This window comes from Rattus norvegicus, chromosome 4 (assembly GCF_036323735.1).
Source record: "Rattus norvegicus strain BN/NHsdMcwi chromosome 4, GRCr8, whole genome shotgun sequence".
In the NCBI taxonomy this organism is placed as follows: Eukaryota; Metazoa; Chordata; class Mammalia; order Rodentia; family Muridae; genus Rattus; species Rattus norvegicus.
The window spans coordinates 119,900,372-119,916,908 of NC_086022.1; the positions used below are offsets into that span (position 1 = coordinate 119,900,372).

Here is a 16,537-nt window from a genome sequence, read left to right on the forward strand (position 1 = left end):
TAAACATAGCCAGGAGTCCGCCCACCGGAAACAGGCTGCCTTGGAGTCCGTCCACCTGATCAAACATTAAGCTCTTCCGGAAGTAGAGAGCTTCGTTTCCAAGGGGACGATCTTCTGAGACGGACAGGAGACTGAGGGTGAGTTCCGCCCTGTAGCTCTTTCCATGCGGACAATTTTGTGGGCTAAGTGTGCATGTCTTCGCCAGTGTTTGTCGCGAGCCCTCCCAAGCCGCGGGTGGAGAGCGACATAGTCTCAGGAGTGCGGCTCCGGCCGGAAGGCCACTCGGCTGCGCGCGCGCCGGGGCGCCCCCTGCAGGCGATGCCGGAGGCTGAGGCTGGAGGAGCCGCGTGCGGACCGCTCAGCTACAGCCAGGCCCAGTGCTGGGAGGGAGTTGCTTCCGAGAGTGGCCCCCCACGCCCGGCTTTAGGGGGCCAGCGGGCTCCCAGGGGGCGGGAGGGATCCAGGCAGGAAGCCCGGGAGTACAGGGACGTCTTGTTGGAAAGCCTGACCAACCTAAGTGAGGGCAGGCCATGCCATGCAGGCCGGAGAAGTCAGGCAGGGAAGTTAGGGCTTTAGCTTCAGCTCTGACTTCCTCCTGAAGGACCCGGTGACCATAAGGATAGGTTAGAATTGCATTACTGGTGGCCAGGGCCCGTATGAGGACGTTGTTAGGATGTTAATGATAAGGGGTGATGGTAGTGTCTGTGACAAGGATGAGTCAGAGTTAGAAGTGGATGTAGAAGAGTCAGAACATGGGCGTTGCCTTAGACCACCTCCTGTTGCTAATACCACAATACTTCATCGGGAGAGTGAGGTATTTTATTGTGTTTTCCTAGAAGAGGCTTTCTGTGTGTATCTCTGGCTGTCCTGAACTCACTCTGTAGACCAGGGTAGCCTCAAACTCAGAGATCTGCCTGCCTCTGCCTCAAGCCAGGGAACAGGTTAGGAGGCTAGGCAAACTTGCTTTCACCACAGACTTGCTCTGGAGATGTTAGCCATTATTTTGATGTTTTTACATGACAGAGCATACGGATCACACCTACCATATTCTTTATCAGTTCGATGCTAACATGAGAAAGGCTGTGTCAGGACATTATAAAACTTTTTCTATAACAGAAACCTTCACACATAATTCTAGAAAATCAGAGGTAACTTTCTGTTACGTTTAAGTTTTGTGCTTTTTAAATTTTTTTTAAATATTTTATGTGTAAGTATGTTTTGCCTGTATATATGTGTGTGTGCCACTTGGGTGCCTGGTACCAATGGAGGCTAGAAGAGGGCATTGGATCTGCTGGGACTGGAGTTACAGATGGTTGTGAGCCACCTGAATGCTGGGTCTTGGTCATCTGCAAAAGCAGCAAATGTTCCTTTTTTCTTTTTTTTCCTTAAAGATTTATTTACTTGTTATATAAGTACATTGTAGCTGTCTTCAGACATACAGGAAGAGGGGATCAGATCTCATTACAGATGGTTATGAGCCACCATGTGGTTGCTGGGATTTGAACTCAGGACCTCTGGAATAACAGTCAGTGCTCTTATCCACGGAGCCATCTCTCCAGCCCCCTTTTTTCTTTTTAATTGGATAGTTTATGTATTTACATTTCAAATGTTCCCCCTCTCATCCCCTGTCCCCCTGCTTCTATGAGGATGCTCCCTCTCCCACCCATCCACTCCCCCTCAACACCCTGGCATTCCTCTATATTGGGGAAATGAGACTTCACAGGACCAAGGGCTTCTCCTATTGATGCCAGACAATGCCATCCTCTACTACATATGTGGCTGGAGGCATGAGTCCGTCCCCCCCACCCCCATGTATACTCTTTGGTTAGTGGTTTAGTCCCTGGGAGCTCTGGGAGGTCTAGTTGGTTGATGTTGTTCTTCCTGTGGGGTTGCAAACTCTTTCAACTCCTTCAGTTCTTTCTCTAATTCCTCCATAGGGGTCCCTGTGCTCAGTCTGATGATTAGCTGTAAGCATCTTAATCTGTATCAGTAAGGCTCTGGCAGAGCCTTTCAGGAGACATTCATATCAGGCTCCTGTCAGCAAGCACTTCTTGGCATCAGCAATAGCGATGCAAAGGACACTGTCAATAGGACAAAATGGCAACCAACAGATTGGGTAAAGGTCTTTACCAATCCTACATCTGATAGAGGGCTAATATCTAATATATACAAAGAACTCAAGAAGTTAGACTCCAGAGAATCAAATAATCCTATTAAAAAAATAGGGTACTGAGCTAAACAGAGAATACTCACCTGAGGATTATCGAATAGCCAAGAAGCACCTAAAGAAATGCTCAACATCCTTAGTCATCAGGGAAATACAAATCAAAACAACCCTGAGATTCCACCTCACACCAGTCAAAATGGCTAAGATTAAAAACTCAGGTGACAGGTGATGCTGGTAAGGATGTGGAGAAAAAGGAACACTCCTTCATTGTTGGTGGGATTGTAGACTGGTACAACTGCTCTGGGAATCAATCTGGAGGTTCCTCAGAAAATTGGACATAGTGCTACCTGAGGATCCAGCTATACCTCTCTTGGGCATATACCCAAAAGATGCCTCATCATATAACAAAGACACATGCTCCACTATGTTCATAGCAGCCTTATTTGTAATAGCCAGAAGCTGGAAAGAATCCAGATGCCCTTCAACAGAGTAATGGATACAGAAAATGTGATACATCTACACAATGGAGTACTACTCAGCTATCAAAAACAATGACTTTATGAAATTCTTAGGCAAATGGTTGGAACTAGAAAATACCATCCTGAGTGACGTAACCCAGTCACAAAAGAACACACATGGTGTGCACTCACTGATAAGTGGATATTAGCATAAAAGCTCGAATATCCAAGATACAATCCACAGAGCACAGGAAGCTCAAGAAAAAGGAAGACCAAAATGTAGATGCATCAGTCCTTCTGAGAAGGGGGAACAAAATACTCACAGGGGGAAATAACGGGACAAAGAGTAAAGCAGAGACTACCCCACCTGGGGATCCATTCCATATACAGCAGCAAATGTTCTTAATGGCTGAGCCAACTCTCCAGTCGTGGTTTATGTTCTGTTTTCTGAGGCAGGATCTCATATAACCCAGGCTAGCCTGGGACCGGAGTTGTGTAGTTGAGGGTGACTTTGACCTCTTTTCAGATGAAAATGTAACTTTATACACATGTAATAGGATATATTAGAATAGGCATAGACAAAGAAGAAGCTCAAAGAGTCAGTGCCATTTTGCTTGCAGGGAGGAAGGCGTAAGAAACTGGAACAAACTAGGGTTTTGAGGAAAACATTCCAAGACTTGCCTCCAAAGGAGTTACGGAACATAAAGTTAGGATTCAGGTGCCAAAGTTAATCCTTGCCGCTTAATGTACACGTGTAATAAAGAGTCCAAAATTCCGTTTGGAATAAGAAGTTTTTCATTAAGTATACAACAGTTTGTTTCTCAGAAAGTGATAGGTCACCCTTTAGATGTGGTTTCAGGTCAACCTTTACACGGGGTTTCAGTTATGCAAGTACCAGAAAATCTCAAGTACAAATAACACCTATGCTGATTCAGGCAAGTGTAACACTGAGTCAGTGTTTTAGGTCCTGTTGGTTGTGTTGTAAGCCATCTCTGCAGCCAACATTTTGGGTTTATAAATGTCAGCAGTTATTATATTTTGGTTTTTATTGTATATGCTCACTATAACCTTTTTGTTTTTGTTTATTTTTGAGACAGGTTCTCACTGTGTAGCTCTGGCTATTTTGAAACTAACTATGTAGACCAGGCTAGCCTCAAACCCACAGAGATCCACCTGCTTCTCCCTTCTGAGTGCTGGAATTAAAGGCGTGTGCCACTATGCCCAGCTGATGTTCACCATAGTTAAAACAACAGATGACACACATTAAGTGAAGAGAGTTGAATTTTAATGATAATCATGGTAATTCTTGAGATAATGCTTACACAGAATGAACCAGTATTGATTAATTGGCATTTTACACACACCGACCAAGAAAACTTAAAACAACTATCAAAGGCAGTCTCCCCTGAGTAGACTATGGTAATGTCTACTATTAAATATTTAAATATGGATGCCAAAGTATTACAGAGAGCACTATAGTTCACTTGGAGTAAAAATAGCCTGTCAGTCATCCTAATCAGGATCTTACAAAAGCATCAGGTTTCCAGGAGAGACACTATTCTAGAAAAGTCAGTAAATCTTTTGGTAGTTTTACATCTGTAAAACCAGGAACAGGCTATCTCTTGGAGTCTGAAGAAGATAGCCAGTCCCACCATGACAAGATTCCAGCCACAGTGGAAGATGAAAAGACCTTCCTTCAGCTACGTCCCCTGGTTCTAGAGGAGTCTCCTGTGTATACACGTTTGTGGCATCTGAGCCGTAGAAGTAGGTCTTTGTAAAACTTACTAATTTGCACAAAGATAAAAGTAGGTGTGAATGTAATTTTAACCACAGTGCCAGGTATGTCTGTGAGTCCTTCAGTCCAATGTCATCTGTCCATTGATTTCACTGAAGTTATGTGGATGAGGATTGTTTTTGTCAGCAAGACTGTTTTTTCACTCAGGATGAACTTTTTTTTTTTTTTTGGTTCTTTTTTTCGGAGCTGGGGACCGAACCCAGGGCCTGCGCTTCCTAGGCAAGCGCTCTACCACTGAGCTAAATCCCCAGCCCCCAGGATGAACTTTTTTACACTTTTAAAGATAAAACCAACATGTCCACTACTATCCTTAGATTTAATGGTTATTTGTTTGAAGGATCTGTCTCAAATAGTCATCTTATTAGTCTCTCTAAAGCATGCTTTGAGCACCTAGTGTGCCTTATCAGAGCTCCAGCCTGAAGAGATTTCACTGTATATCTGGGTCACTTCTCTTCCAAATCTCACTCCAGCAGTGAGATGTTAGCCCAGACTAGCTGAACAGAAAGACCATCATCGTTTGATTTCAGCCTGAGCCCAATTTTTCTGTCTTGATCCTTACAGAAAATGACTTCAGGGATCTTTCATTAATTCCTGCTCTATCGATCCCTATACCATTATATGGTGTGGGTGTCACTGCATAGTTCACTTGGGAGGCCCTGCTACTAGCCGAGTCTGGGCTAGTGCTCCAGGGGCCAAGGCTAGAAGTGCACAAATTTCTTTTTTATATAAACCCAACCTCGTGTGTTTGGATATAGATAAAGATTTCCAGTCTGAATGATGGGAGCAGAAGCCTCTGTAAAAATTGTTAGGCTGGCAGGGTTGGTGGACAGGGTAGTTTGGGCTTGAATTACCTATGTTCAAGAGCAGGTTAAAGACTCGTTCTGTTTTGTTTTGTTTTGAGGCATTTTCCAGACTGTAAAGACCCACGCTCCTAATCTCCTCTAATCTTGAACTTCTGATCCTCCTCTTCTGACCTTCACTGGATTCTAGGTGAGCACTATCACACCTGGTTTTATACAGTGTTTGGGATTGAACCCAAGGTTCTATGCATGTGCTTGAGTACTCTACCAATCAATCATCTTCCCAGGCCCTCTTTTCACTACCTTTTCTTTATGAGCAGCCTTTAAATTATTTTAAGACGTTTATTTTCAATTTATGTGTAAACGTGTGCCTACATGCTCACATCAGATACATTCTGGATGCCCATGGAGACCGGAAGGAGGTATCTGATCCCCGGGAGTTGGAGTTAGAAGTGGTTGTGGGTCTCCTGATATCAGTGCTAAGAACCAAGCTCAGGTCAAGAACAGTAAATACTCAAAAGTGCTCAGCCATCTCTCCAATCCCATGAAGAGCTTTTCCAAAACCTCCTCAGTTAGGCTGGGAATAGGCCAAGCATGGTGGAGCAAGCTTGTGGCCACACTGCTAGTGTGGGGAAGCAGTAGGACTGGGAGTTCCAGGCCAGCCTAGCTCCGAACGTGAGACTAACACAAGATTAAACTGACATATTTAACTACGTTCTGTTTGTTTTTCATCCCTGTGGTTTTACTTAATGTTATTACTGGTTTGACAAATCAACATTACAATGCTGACTTTGTGTTGTTTGAGGGCTGGGGCTTATGCTGAAAATTGAACACGCTTGTGCACATATTTGCAGACTGCTTGATCACTAAGCCATTTTTCCTGCCAACATGAGAACTTTTTTAAAAAATATTTTTTAAGATTTATTTACTCAATTTACTTATGTGAGTACACTGTAGCTGTCTTCTGTCTGATGCCAGGAGAGGGCATCAGATCTTATTACAGATGGTTGTGATCCACCATGTGGTTGATGGGAATTGAACTCAGGACCTGTGGAAAAGCTCTGTGTGCTCTTAACTGCTGAGCCATCTCTCCAGCCCCCACGTGACAACTTTTTTTTTAAAGTTTTTTAAATTTATTTTTCTCTCATACAATATATCCTGACCAAGCTCCCACTCCTCCCAGCCCTTCCCCACCTCCCCTCTCCCCTAGATCCACTCCCTCCCATCTCCCCTTAGAAAAGAGCAGGCTTTCCAGGGAGGCACCTGAACATGACACAACAAGATACAGTAAGACTAGGCAGAAACTCTCACATCAAGGCTGGGCAAAGCAACCAGTAGGACACAGTAAGAGGAAAAGGGTCCCGGAAGCATCAGACACCCCCATCCCCACTGAACATGGCAGCTTTTAACCCTTTAGTCACACCAAACCTTGCTATTGGTTGGATAGTTGTTCTCAGCCTTTCAAGATGATACAAAGGACATCTTATTTTATCATCATCAAACTTCAATTAGTTCCTCAAGAAAAAAAAAACTAGCAATGGACAGATATAAAAGATGAGTAGAACTTAGAACCTAGAAGATTGGCCAAACCAAAGAATCAGTTAAGATGTTGGTGGTAGAATATGCTTAGCCTTGGAAAGGCCTTAAATCAGTGTCCATCATTAAAAAGAAAACTGATGGTTGAAATTGTTCTTAACGTTTATTTATTCTTTCGTAATGTATAGCAAGTCAGTTATACCCAGGACAATGCTCACAATAGATGAGCCCTTGTGCTGTGCACAACCCTACACTTCTTTTACATCACATTGTGGACGTGAGCCAGCACAGCTGGTGAGAATTACTTAACACTTGTATGCTTTTGGTCAATTCCACGTTTAAATATATGTCTGAGTAAGGTATGGTATTTGAGTATAATAAATTATTTTTCTCAGTATTTGTGGCCAGGCTTTGTTAAAGGATAAATAAAGTAGATGAGAAAGCTAGGAAGAGTATGGTGAATTCAGGTCTTGTTACTGCTCTAGGTGATCTGTGACCCATTGGTCTTCTATGAGGAGAGCAGTCCTTGACTGTGCACAGAGGCTACCCATCTTTCCAAGCAGGGCACCAGCTGCTTCCTTTGGCCTTTCCCCGGAAATGGGAGAAGTAGAAACAGCTCAGCACAGCTAGAAACACACCTTATAAAGATGCCAAAGATGCTTTAGAAGTGGACTTTACTACTTTAGGAATTCTACAGTTTATGAAGTTAATTTGTTAGCTCCAGCTGTCAGCCTGACATAGCTTTCAGAGTCACCTGAGAAAGGACTTTCAATTGAGGGATTGTGCAGATCTTATTGACGCATTGACCTATCTATGATGGGCTGCCTTGACTCTTACTTGTTGTGATATAGAAGGGCCTAGCCCACTATGAGCAGCACCATTCCCTGGGCAAGTGGTCCTGAACTGTATTAAAAATCTAATTAGTTAAGCAGAAGCCAGCAACTGAGTGAACAGTGTTCCTTCATGGTTTTGGGTTCTTGTAACTATAAGCCAAATAAGCCCTTTCCTCCTCTGAATTGCTTCTGGTCAGAATGTTTCTTCAAGCAATAGAAATAAAGCTAGAGCAGAAACAGGACAGTAGAACACGAGGAGTCTGTTAGGATGGTTACATCCGCGTGTGCTTTCACATGCCATTCTGGGCTCGGGGAGCAGAGGCAGGAGGATGGAAGTACAGGGCTAGTTATAGGCCAGTAAGGCTGTCACGTGAGACAGACAAAGAGAAACTGGGTGGGAAAGGTGGACATAATCTTTTACATTCAAAAAAAACCTGTTGCTCTTTTGTTTTTGTCCAAGAGAGACCTCCTTGTCTATGAAATGCAGTTAACACAGCAGCTGGACTTGTTTCCCGAGTGCAAGGTGACCCTTCTGTTATTTAAAGATGTAAAAAATGCAGGAGACTTGAGAAAAAAGGCCATGGAAGGATCTATAGATGGCTCATTGATAAATGCCAATGTGGTAAGTACAAAATATGGGAATGAGTTAACCAAGGCAGACATTTAAGAATATGCTCATTTTACCCTATAATTCTTTGATATCCAGGTAAAAAGTGTTTGCCCAAGTCACACTTGGGTGTTTTAAGTTTAAAATAACAAACAGAGTCTAAAATGCTGTATCCTTCCTAGGAAGGGTTATGGCCTAGCTCTGAGCACCTGTGTTCTGGCAGATGCCTGAGTTTTGGCTTCTCATATTGTGAAGTGGGAGTCTGCAGAAGAAGCATAGTATCTTAGTTGCTATTCTGTTGCTGTAAAGAGATACCATACCCAAGGCAGCTTATTAAAAAAGCACATAATTGGGGGGTTGCTTACAGGTTCAGAGGCTAGTCCATAGCCACCATAGTGGAGGGTGTGTGGCAGCAGTAAGGCAGGCTGGCAGGCAGGCAGGCATGTCAGTGGGGCAGTACCTAAGAGCTTAGATCTGGTCCACAAGCTGGAGGTAGAGAACACAACTGGGCCTATTGTGGCCTTTGAAGTTTCAAAAGCCCATCCCCAGTAATACCTCACACCCCATTGGCATCCGTGAACCCTCAAAGCCTATCTCCAGTGACACACCTCCTCCAAAAAGGCCACATCTCCTATGATGGCTCTTAGTTCTCAACCTGACTACATCTGGAATGAACTAAATCCCCCAAGTGGCTGGACATGCCTGTGAGGGAATCTTTGCTTAACTGAGTGATTTGATCAACATACTATAAAATAAATAAAAAATAAATACTTTCTTACTTCAAGAGAGAAGAACCAAGACATAGTCACAATCAAAACAAAAATCAACTTCCAACTGTAAACAACACAATGTCCAGTGTCTGGTATCCACTCATCATCTTCTGGGCTCCTCCTCCAGCTCTGCCTTCTGTAGCACACACAGCTGGTCTTCTAAGCTCAGGCAGCCTCTGTTCCACTGCTGCTGCTATTCTTGGGGCCCATACTGGCCTCTTCAGAATGCTGGGACTCCTGCAACTTCACCCTCACCAATGCCTTACCTGACCTCTCTCAGTGCCAAGCCTCAGCGGCTCTCCATGACCCCTTCATGCCTCCAAAACCAGTACCACCTGGGTGACTCTTAAACTTGCCAAGTTCAACTGCCAGCACAAAGTACAACCTTGACTACCTCTGGAACATAGCTTCTGTGTGCTCTCAGGAAACACTTCTGAGAGAATTGTACCTCAGTGATGCTGGTGTTTTTTAATCACTGCTAATTTGTCAGTTCCAGCTCACCAGGATCAGTTATCCAGTAACTCGGAGATTCCTTCTCAGTGGCGCTAGTCTCTTGTTAAGTGCGGCTGACTCTTCACTCCCAGCTGATCAGATGCACAGATTATTCATTACAAAAGGCTTCGTGGAGTCCTTGCTTCCCTCTGACACTTCACAAGCCAGGCTTCCATTGTCTGCCCTGCTTCCAACATTCTTATTTCCACGCTCCTACAGAAAAGCTCACTGGACTTTCAACACTCTGTGTGTGACTTTATCCCAAAAGTCATTCCACAATCCTCCTCAAAACAACATGGCCAGGTTCTTTACAGCAGTATTCCACTATCCTAATCCTAACTTCTGTCTCAGGTAGGTTACAATTGCTACGAAACACCGTGACCAAAGCAGCTTGGGAAGTAAAGTGTTTATTTGGCTTACATTTCCATATCACTGTTCATCAAACAAATCAAAGGAAGTGAGGACAAGAACTCAAGCAGGGCAGGAACCTGGAAACAGGAGCTGATGCAGAGACCATGGAGGAGTGCTGCTTACTGGCCTGCTTTCTTCTAGAACCTAGGCCCACCTGCCCAGGGTGCTCCACCCATACTGGCCCAGACCTTGTCACATCAATCACTAATTAAGTACGTGCTTTACAACCTGCCTATGGAGCCTGGTCTTATTGAGGCATTTTCCCAATTGAGGCTTCCTCTTCTCCAGTGACTCGAGCTTGTGTCAAGTGACATAAAACTAGTCCTTCCTAAACAACCCACCAATTGAGAACCAAACATTCAAGCATAGGAGCCTATGGGAGCCATTCTCATTCAAACCAACACAAGTGGCAGAGTGGTTAAGGCACCAGGTTCGCACTTACTGTGACACAGGAAGAAGTGCCCTATTGTTCTTTGCATTGTGCATATCCCAACAGTCCTGCAAGGGGAGTACTGTGCATTGTCTCCCTTTGATAGGTAAGACAGCAACTTGCCTGGTTCCCACATGGTAAGCAACAGGGCTGGGATTGAAACCCCGACGTCTTTATCCCACTCACCTCATTGTTCTGTGAGTAACACTGATTTCATTGAGTGTGTGGGGATTGAAGGAAACAATGTTGTGGCTTCTTCTGTATTAGAATAATGTGGCTTGTCCTGCAGCTTTAAAGTTATGTCATTTTTTTGTGTTGCAAGGGCCCTCGAGGTCATAATTTTTAAATACAGCCCATAAGAATTATGATCAAGGGACTGGAGAGATGACTCAGTGGTTAAGAGCACTGACTGCTCTTCCAGAGGTCCTGAGTTCAATTCCCAGCAACCACATGGTGGCTCACAACCATCTATAATGGGATTCAATCCCCTCTTCTGGTGTGTCTGAAGACAGCGACAGTGTACTCACATTAAATAAATAAATAAATCTTTAAAAGAAAAGAATTATGATCAAATAAACAGCTGGACTAAAGTTACCTCAGGCAGGCACAAAGTTAGGGACACTCCTGACTTTTTCTGTGCTAATATCTGTATTCTCTCTGGTAGATTGTCGATCCATTTCAAATACTTGTGGCAGCAAACAAAGCCGTTCATCTCCACAAACTGGGAAAAATGAAGACAAGAACTCTGTCTACTGAAATTATCTTCAACCTCTCCCCAAATAATAATGTAATGTGATGACTAACTTTATTTCTGTTGGCCTCATCATCTGAACCCCCACCCCTAACCCCACCCTCCCACCCCCGCTCCAATGTGACACCGAGGGCCAGGTTTCTCCAAGTAAGCTATTAGTGCTAAGCCAAAGTAGTTATGTGGAGAGGTCTGGGCAGAGCTGGTTAGCACTGCAAACTGCTGTGGAGTTGGTTTTTTGATCAAAGTTTAAACCACATGGGGCTGGTATCGTCTGCCCTTTCAATGTTGTCTTAAGTAGGCCCCTTGAGCATTTTTAAGCAACTGACAGAAACCCACATGATAAAACGTGAGTTATAGATATTTTTTGTGTCACTCTCCATATAAATTCCTTGAGGTGGAATCCGTATACTTTTTTTTTCATAGTCAGTAGTAGGAACTTTCTGTGACCTACTAGAGCCATTGACACCTGCTCCCTCACATATATATAACTCATAAACACATGCATGTATATGTGGTTATGGGGTATGCATATTCATGTGTGGGAATATGGGTGCCTCAGTGCCACGATGTGCTCGTGGAGGTCTAGAGAATGACCTTGGGTATTGGTCCTTGCCTTGTACTTGTTCCAGATAAGGTCTCTTTGTTTTTTGCCAAAAACACCACGTTATCTGGCCTGCAGCTTCCTGGGTTCTTCTGTCCCCAACTCTTATCGTGCTGTAGGAACACTGGGATTACAGATGATTGCTGCTGCGCCTGGCTGTGCATGGGTGCTAGGGAACTGAACACGTGTGCCAAGTGCTTTACCCACTGAGCCATAGAGTGCGATTTAAATGAAAGCTGTTGAGGTGATGACATTCTGCATGTGACACAAGGAAACGATGCCTGTGCTCTGCTGATGACGATTTGGTATTATTGCTGTTAATCACCAGCTACCAGTATCAAAGGGAAAACTAAGAAGTCTTTGGCATGAATTAAACCACACTTGGTTACAAAGTTTATAAAATCAGTCAGCATGGCATCAGAACTCCTCATTAATAGAATCATTGGAAATAATTGATAACATCATCCTTGTTTGAGACACAGCTCTGGGGACAGAAAAGCAAATACAATCTTGATAATGAACAAGACAAAACTTAGTACCCTCAGATAAATGACAAGAGGAATACAAACTAGTCTGGAAAGCCACTTGGAGACAGAGGCAGGGGCGTTTGTGTGCAAAGCCAAAAAGTCTGGACTTGATCCAGAGGAGTAAAGTGCAAATGTAAGCAGGGCAGCAATAGTAGGTGCTGGAAAGGGTCATTGAAGGGGAAGCTACCCCAGAAACAGTGGGGCTGACTGAGCAGGCCAGGACTTAGTCCAGACAAGACACTGGCTCATTGTCTTTTGTTTCTTTCTCGTAGATTTCAGAGGCTTTGAAGAAGTTTGGCATCTCAGAAAGTAACACTTCAGTTCTGATTGTTTATGTTGAAGATGGAGACAAACAAGTGCATCAGGAACACCTAGTATCTCAAGTGGAAGGCCAGCAGGTGCCCTTGGAAAGTCTTCCTGAAATAACAAGGCTCTCAGAAGTCAGGAAGGTTTGTAGCACACAGCCTGAGGAGGTCAGCAGATGAATTCTGCTGACCTCCTTGCTCATCTCTGTTGTTTTGCGAATTTTGAACCATTAACATTTTAGTTAGTTACAAGGTAATGGGATTCATGACATTTATACACATCCTGTTTCTGCTCTTTCTCATATCCTCTTCCTCTCTTGCTCCCAATACCTTTTGAACTGTTAAGAACTAGTGCGGGGCTGGAAAGCTGACTCGGCAGCTAAGAGCACCTGCTGTTCTTGCCGAGGACTCTGACTCCTGGCAAGCTCCTAGCCATCTTTGCCAACCCTTCCTGGGGAACCTGATGTCTTCTGGCCTTCATGGGAACTGCACACATGTAGTACACACACATAAAGGCAAAACACCCATATAAGTAAAAGTTTAAAATGGTTTAGAAATAGTAACATAATTTTACAAATTTTTAGAAGGTATTTATAAATGAAAGAACTTGGATGTGGAATGAAAACTGTAAGAAAAGGCATCTCTTTCCATATTGAATGACTTCATAAAGTTAATAGCTAGATGTGGACTCTTAAAATTGATACAAATACGGTTTATATGTCCAGGCAACTTGGTTTTTTATATTAATAACTACACTTAAAAAGAATATTTGACATTAGTGACGAATTGGCACCAACTGTGAACACTTTAAACGGATTTGTGATTTCAAATCATTAATGCCATAATTAAATGTTTATGTAATAACATCACGTGGACATAGCATTCACTGACTGTCCTTCACGTTTACAGATATATAAACTGTCATCACAAGAAGAGAGGATTGGGACATTATTGGATGGTATCATTTGTAGAATGTCAACAAAGGATGTTTTATAAGTTGTTTAAAATATCAACAGAAAATCATAGAGGTAATTACTAGCTTTTCTTTCCCACTTCTAAAATTAACATTCTCATCACAGGAAAAGGGAAGAAGGTACTACTACCAGTCCGTTTGTTTTTTTACTTCTTAAAGATAACCTCTGTCACTGGTTTTATCATTGTTATTTAGTCCTCTACTTATATTTCAAGACCTTTCATTTTTATACAATTGGAATAAAAAGTGCAAGCACCTAGAGAAGGCTTCGGTGCTCAAGGCTCAGCCTCAGTAATCCTTCATCACTTTGTCACTCACCTTATACTTCTGGCTTTTCCACATTGCCCTTCTAAGCTCTGGGTCCTGAGAGTTTTACGCCTAAGAATTTCTTTTACTCTAAGCCAGGTGTGGTGACTTTTTACAGTCCACTACTCAGGAGGCTGAGGCAGGAGAAAGCTACAAGTTCAAGATCAGCCTAAAGTACTATGTCAGTTCCCTTCTCAATAAATACACAGCAGTTCATTTAACTCTCTTAGCCACTTATTAAGTGGATATGTCTTTGTGCCTCTTTATACACGAGGCAACTGAAAGATTGTAGGAATACTAACCGATTAGCCTAGGGTCATGTAACTAGTATAAAACCATGTTTGACGGTTCCTTTTCCCCCTCACTTTATCTTGTATTTTGATTGTATCCATCACAATAGGTTTGGTCAAAGGTCAGCAAAACATTGCTCCTCAAAGGCCATCTGGTCCCTGCTCAATTACTCAATACCACCTTTGCAGTCTGAAAGCAGATACAGAGGACAGGTGGATAGTGAGTGGCCTCTGTCCGTAAGCATTGAGTTGAGCTGGCGGTGGGCAGCCCTGGAGTTGAGGCTGTGGACTCCAGAGTTGGTTATAGTGACAGTCAGGCCTTAAAGCTCACTGGCTCAGTACAGCAGAAGGAAACATTTCGTTATCTTTAAGGTCATACAGACCATAGGGAAAACCGGCAGCTGTGTTTTAGGAGCCTTCTGCTGGGCCTCTCACCCTGGGCTTTTAGGTTACCGTGCAGCTGGGCAGAAGCTCTGGGGAGGCAGTGTACCTTGAAAGCATCCACACGGGAGAGACCATATTGCTCACCTCTTTTCTTTCATACAAGTTTTAAAATGGTGACTCCATGTTCTTCCCCCAAGCCCAGTCAGTTCTGCGCCTTCAGTCCTCTCTAGAGCTCCTAGTCTGAAAAGCCTGGAACCCTCTCAGAGTGCAGTTCTAGGGTTGTTCTCTAGGTACCCTGTGGTGGTTTGAATACACCTGGCCTAGGGAGTGGCACTATTAGGAGGTGTGGCCTTGTTGGAGTAGGTATGGCCTTGACAGAGTTGGAGTAGTATGTCACTGTGGGCATGGGCTTGGGAGCCAGTCTTTTCTTGGTGGCCTTCAGATGAAGATGTAGAGCTCTCAGCTCCTGCACCATGCCTGCCTAGACACTGTCATGCTCCTGCCTTGATGATAATGGACTGAAACTCTGAACCTGTAAGCCAGCCCCAATTAAATGTCCTTATAAGAGTTGCCTTAGTCATTGTGTCTGTTTGCAGCAGTCAAACCCTAAGACATACCCCATACCCAGAATTCCTTTCTGAGTCACACCTCTTGAGCAGTCAGACAAGACTGCTCCATGGGGTTGGGGGGCGGGGTGGGGGCGCAGAGAATGATACAGAACAAAGAATAGGTGACTCTTACACACTTGCCCAAGATTGTCCAAAATGAAAGAAATCTTGATTCTTTTTCTTATTATGATGGGGAGGGGGTGCATGATCTCAGTGTCCCTGCCTCATATGGGCTGTCACAGGGACCACACTGAGTATGCAATTAGAATGTTAGCTCAGGGGATGCAGAGTCCTAAGGTTGATACTGCCCGGCTTTGCGTGATGGAGAAGGTCTCAACAGAAGCCTAAGGAGGCTGTCCTTAGTGACCACAGACAGAACATACTTCAATGACCATCAAGGCCAGCCAGGGTCAAGGAGAGCCACATGGCAAGAGAGGGTGAGGCATATAGTCCTAGTAGCCAAGTCACGGGGTTTGGAGGGCCATAGTAAGGGGTCTCTGTGTAACTGAAATTGGTTAGTGGCAAGGTTTGACTTGGCCGACCCCTCTAGAGTTGAACTGTACCAGAGGTAATGCCAGGATGAAACAGAATCCCCAGTAATGCCCAGGTGTCACAGATTACTGACTTAGGGATACCTGGATCTCCATGATCAGCAGTCTCTGGCTTAGGGTAGGAGAGAGCAAAATACCTCACATCTCTAATAGTACCCCAATATTGCAGAGGAACTGGCTGCAAGGGAGGACTAGCCTTGCGTATGTAAGCACAGTATCATATCCCATCACAGCCTTGAGTCAGGTTTTCGAGATGGCACAATCATGCACAAGGCACCTACATTTCTGGAGTTCCTGAGGCTTTGAACTCTGGCTAGCTCCAGCCTGAATTCCAGGCGGGCCAGATGTAGGGCGCTTTCATCCCCGTATCCTTTTAGAAATGGAGAGTTTTATGTTAGGCCTACTTAAAGTGATGCTGGCCTGTGAGATAGCCCACAACAGCAGCTCTCCAACACTGGCCGACATGGGTCATCTCCCCCATAGAATCAGTCCTTACTCTGTCCTCACCAACTTCCTACTCCTCTGCCATGACAAGAAAATACCTCTGCCGGTCCTTTTCTCAGTTCTGCACCCAGTTCTGGTCTGACTTCAGATCATGCAAGCACAATCTCCATTTGTCTCCAAGTCCTGCATGTTCTGCAGGTGATACCTTTTGTCTTTCTCCTTTGCCTTACCTTTGGCTGTTCTCAAGGCTCTTGACCCTTGCCCAGCTGGCTTGCTGGAACTACTAGGCACAATGTCATCTGGCTCTTCAGCTAGCTTAGGTGTTTGCACAGGTGAGCTTGGGGAGCTGTTCCCACCAGACCTGCAGAAACTTCTGGTCCACAGACTTGTAAGTGAAATACATAACATTTTGCATTTTCTCCTAATGCAACCGTGATGGGCTCATCCATACACAGGCCTGCCAGAAACCCCAACTCAGCCATCACATGCATCAGAATC

At 44.1% G+C, this 16,537-nt stretch overlaps 1 protein-coding gene across 11 annotated transcripts; it reads left to right on the forward strand.

Annotated features, from left to right (window-relative positions):
• The first annotated feature begins 2 nt into the window (after nt 1-2).
• Tprkb (Tp53rk binding protein) lies at nt 3-15,003 on the forward strand. 11 transcript variants are annotated; one of them, XM_063285809.1, is made up of 7 exons: nt 21-137; nt 3,723-4,389; nt 5,322-5,410; nt 8,050-8,211; nt 10,964-11,086; nt 12,451-12,627; nt 13,393-15,003. In XM_063285809.1, the coding sequence occupies exons 4-7, from the start codon at nt 8,071-8,073 to the stop codon at nt 13,477-13,479; spliced, it is 528 nt and encodes a 175-aa protein (XP_063141879.1). In that variant the 5' UTR covers nt 21-137; nt 3,723-4,389; nt 5,322-5,410; nt 8,050-8,070; the 3' UTR covers nt 13,480-15,003. The 11 variants fall into 11 exon arrangements, with proteins under 11 accessions (XP_038963288.1, XP_006236808.1, XP_063141878.1 ...); XM_006236743.5 differs by having other exon boundaries at nt 40-137; nt 4,234-4,389; XM_039107360.2 differs by lacking the exon at nt 3,723-4,389 and having other exon boundaries at nt 3-137; nt 8,054-8,211.
• The last annotated feature ends 1,534 nt before the right edge of the window (nt 15,004-16,537 follow it).

Bases quoted from the DNA above. Each gene is read 5' to 3' on its own strand.
- Tprkb (XM_039107360.2), top strand. From the start codon at position 8,071: ATGCAGTTAACACAGCAGCTGGACTTGTTTCCCGAGTGCAAGGTGACC. The intron at 8,212-10,963 runs GTAAGTACAAAA...TCTCTCTGGTAG, and splicing joins CATTGATAAATGCCAATGTG to ATTGTCGATCCATTTCAAAT. The intron at 12,628-13,392 runs GTTTGTAGCACA...TCACGTTTACAG, and splicing joins GGCTCTCAGAAGTCAGGAAG to ATATATAAACTGTCATCACA.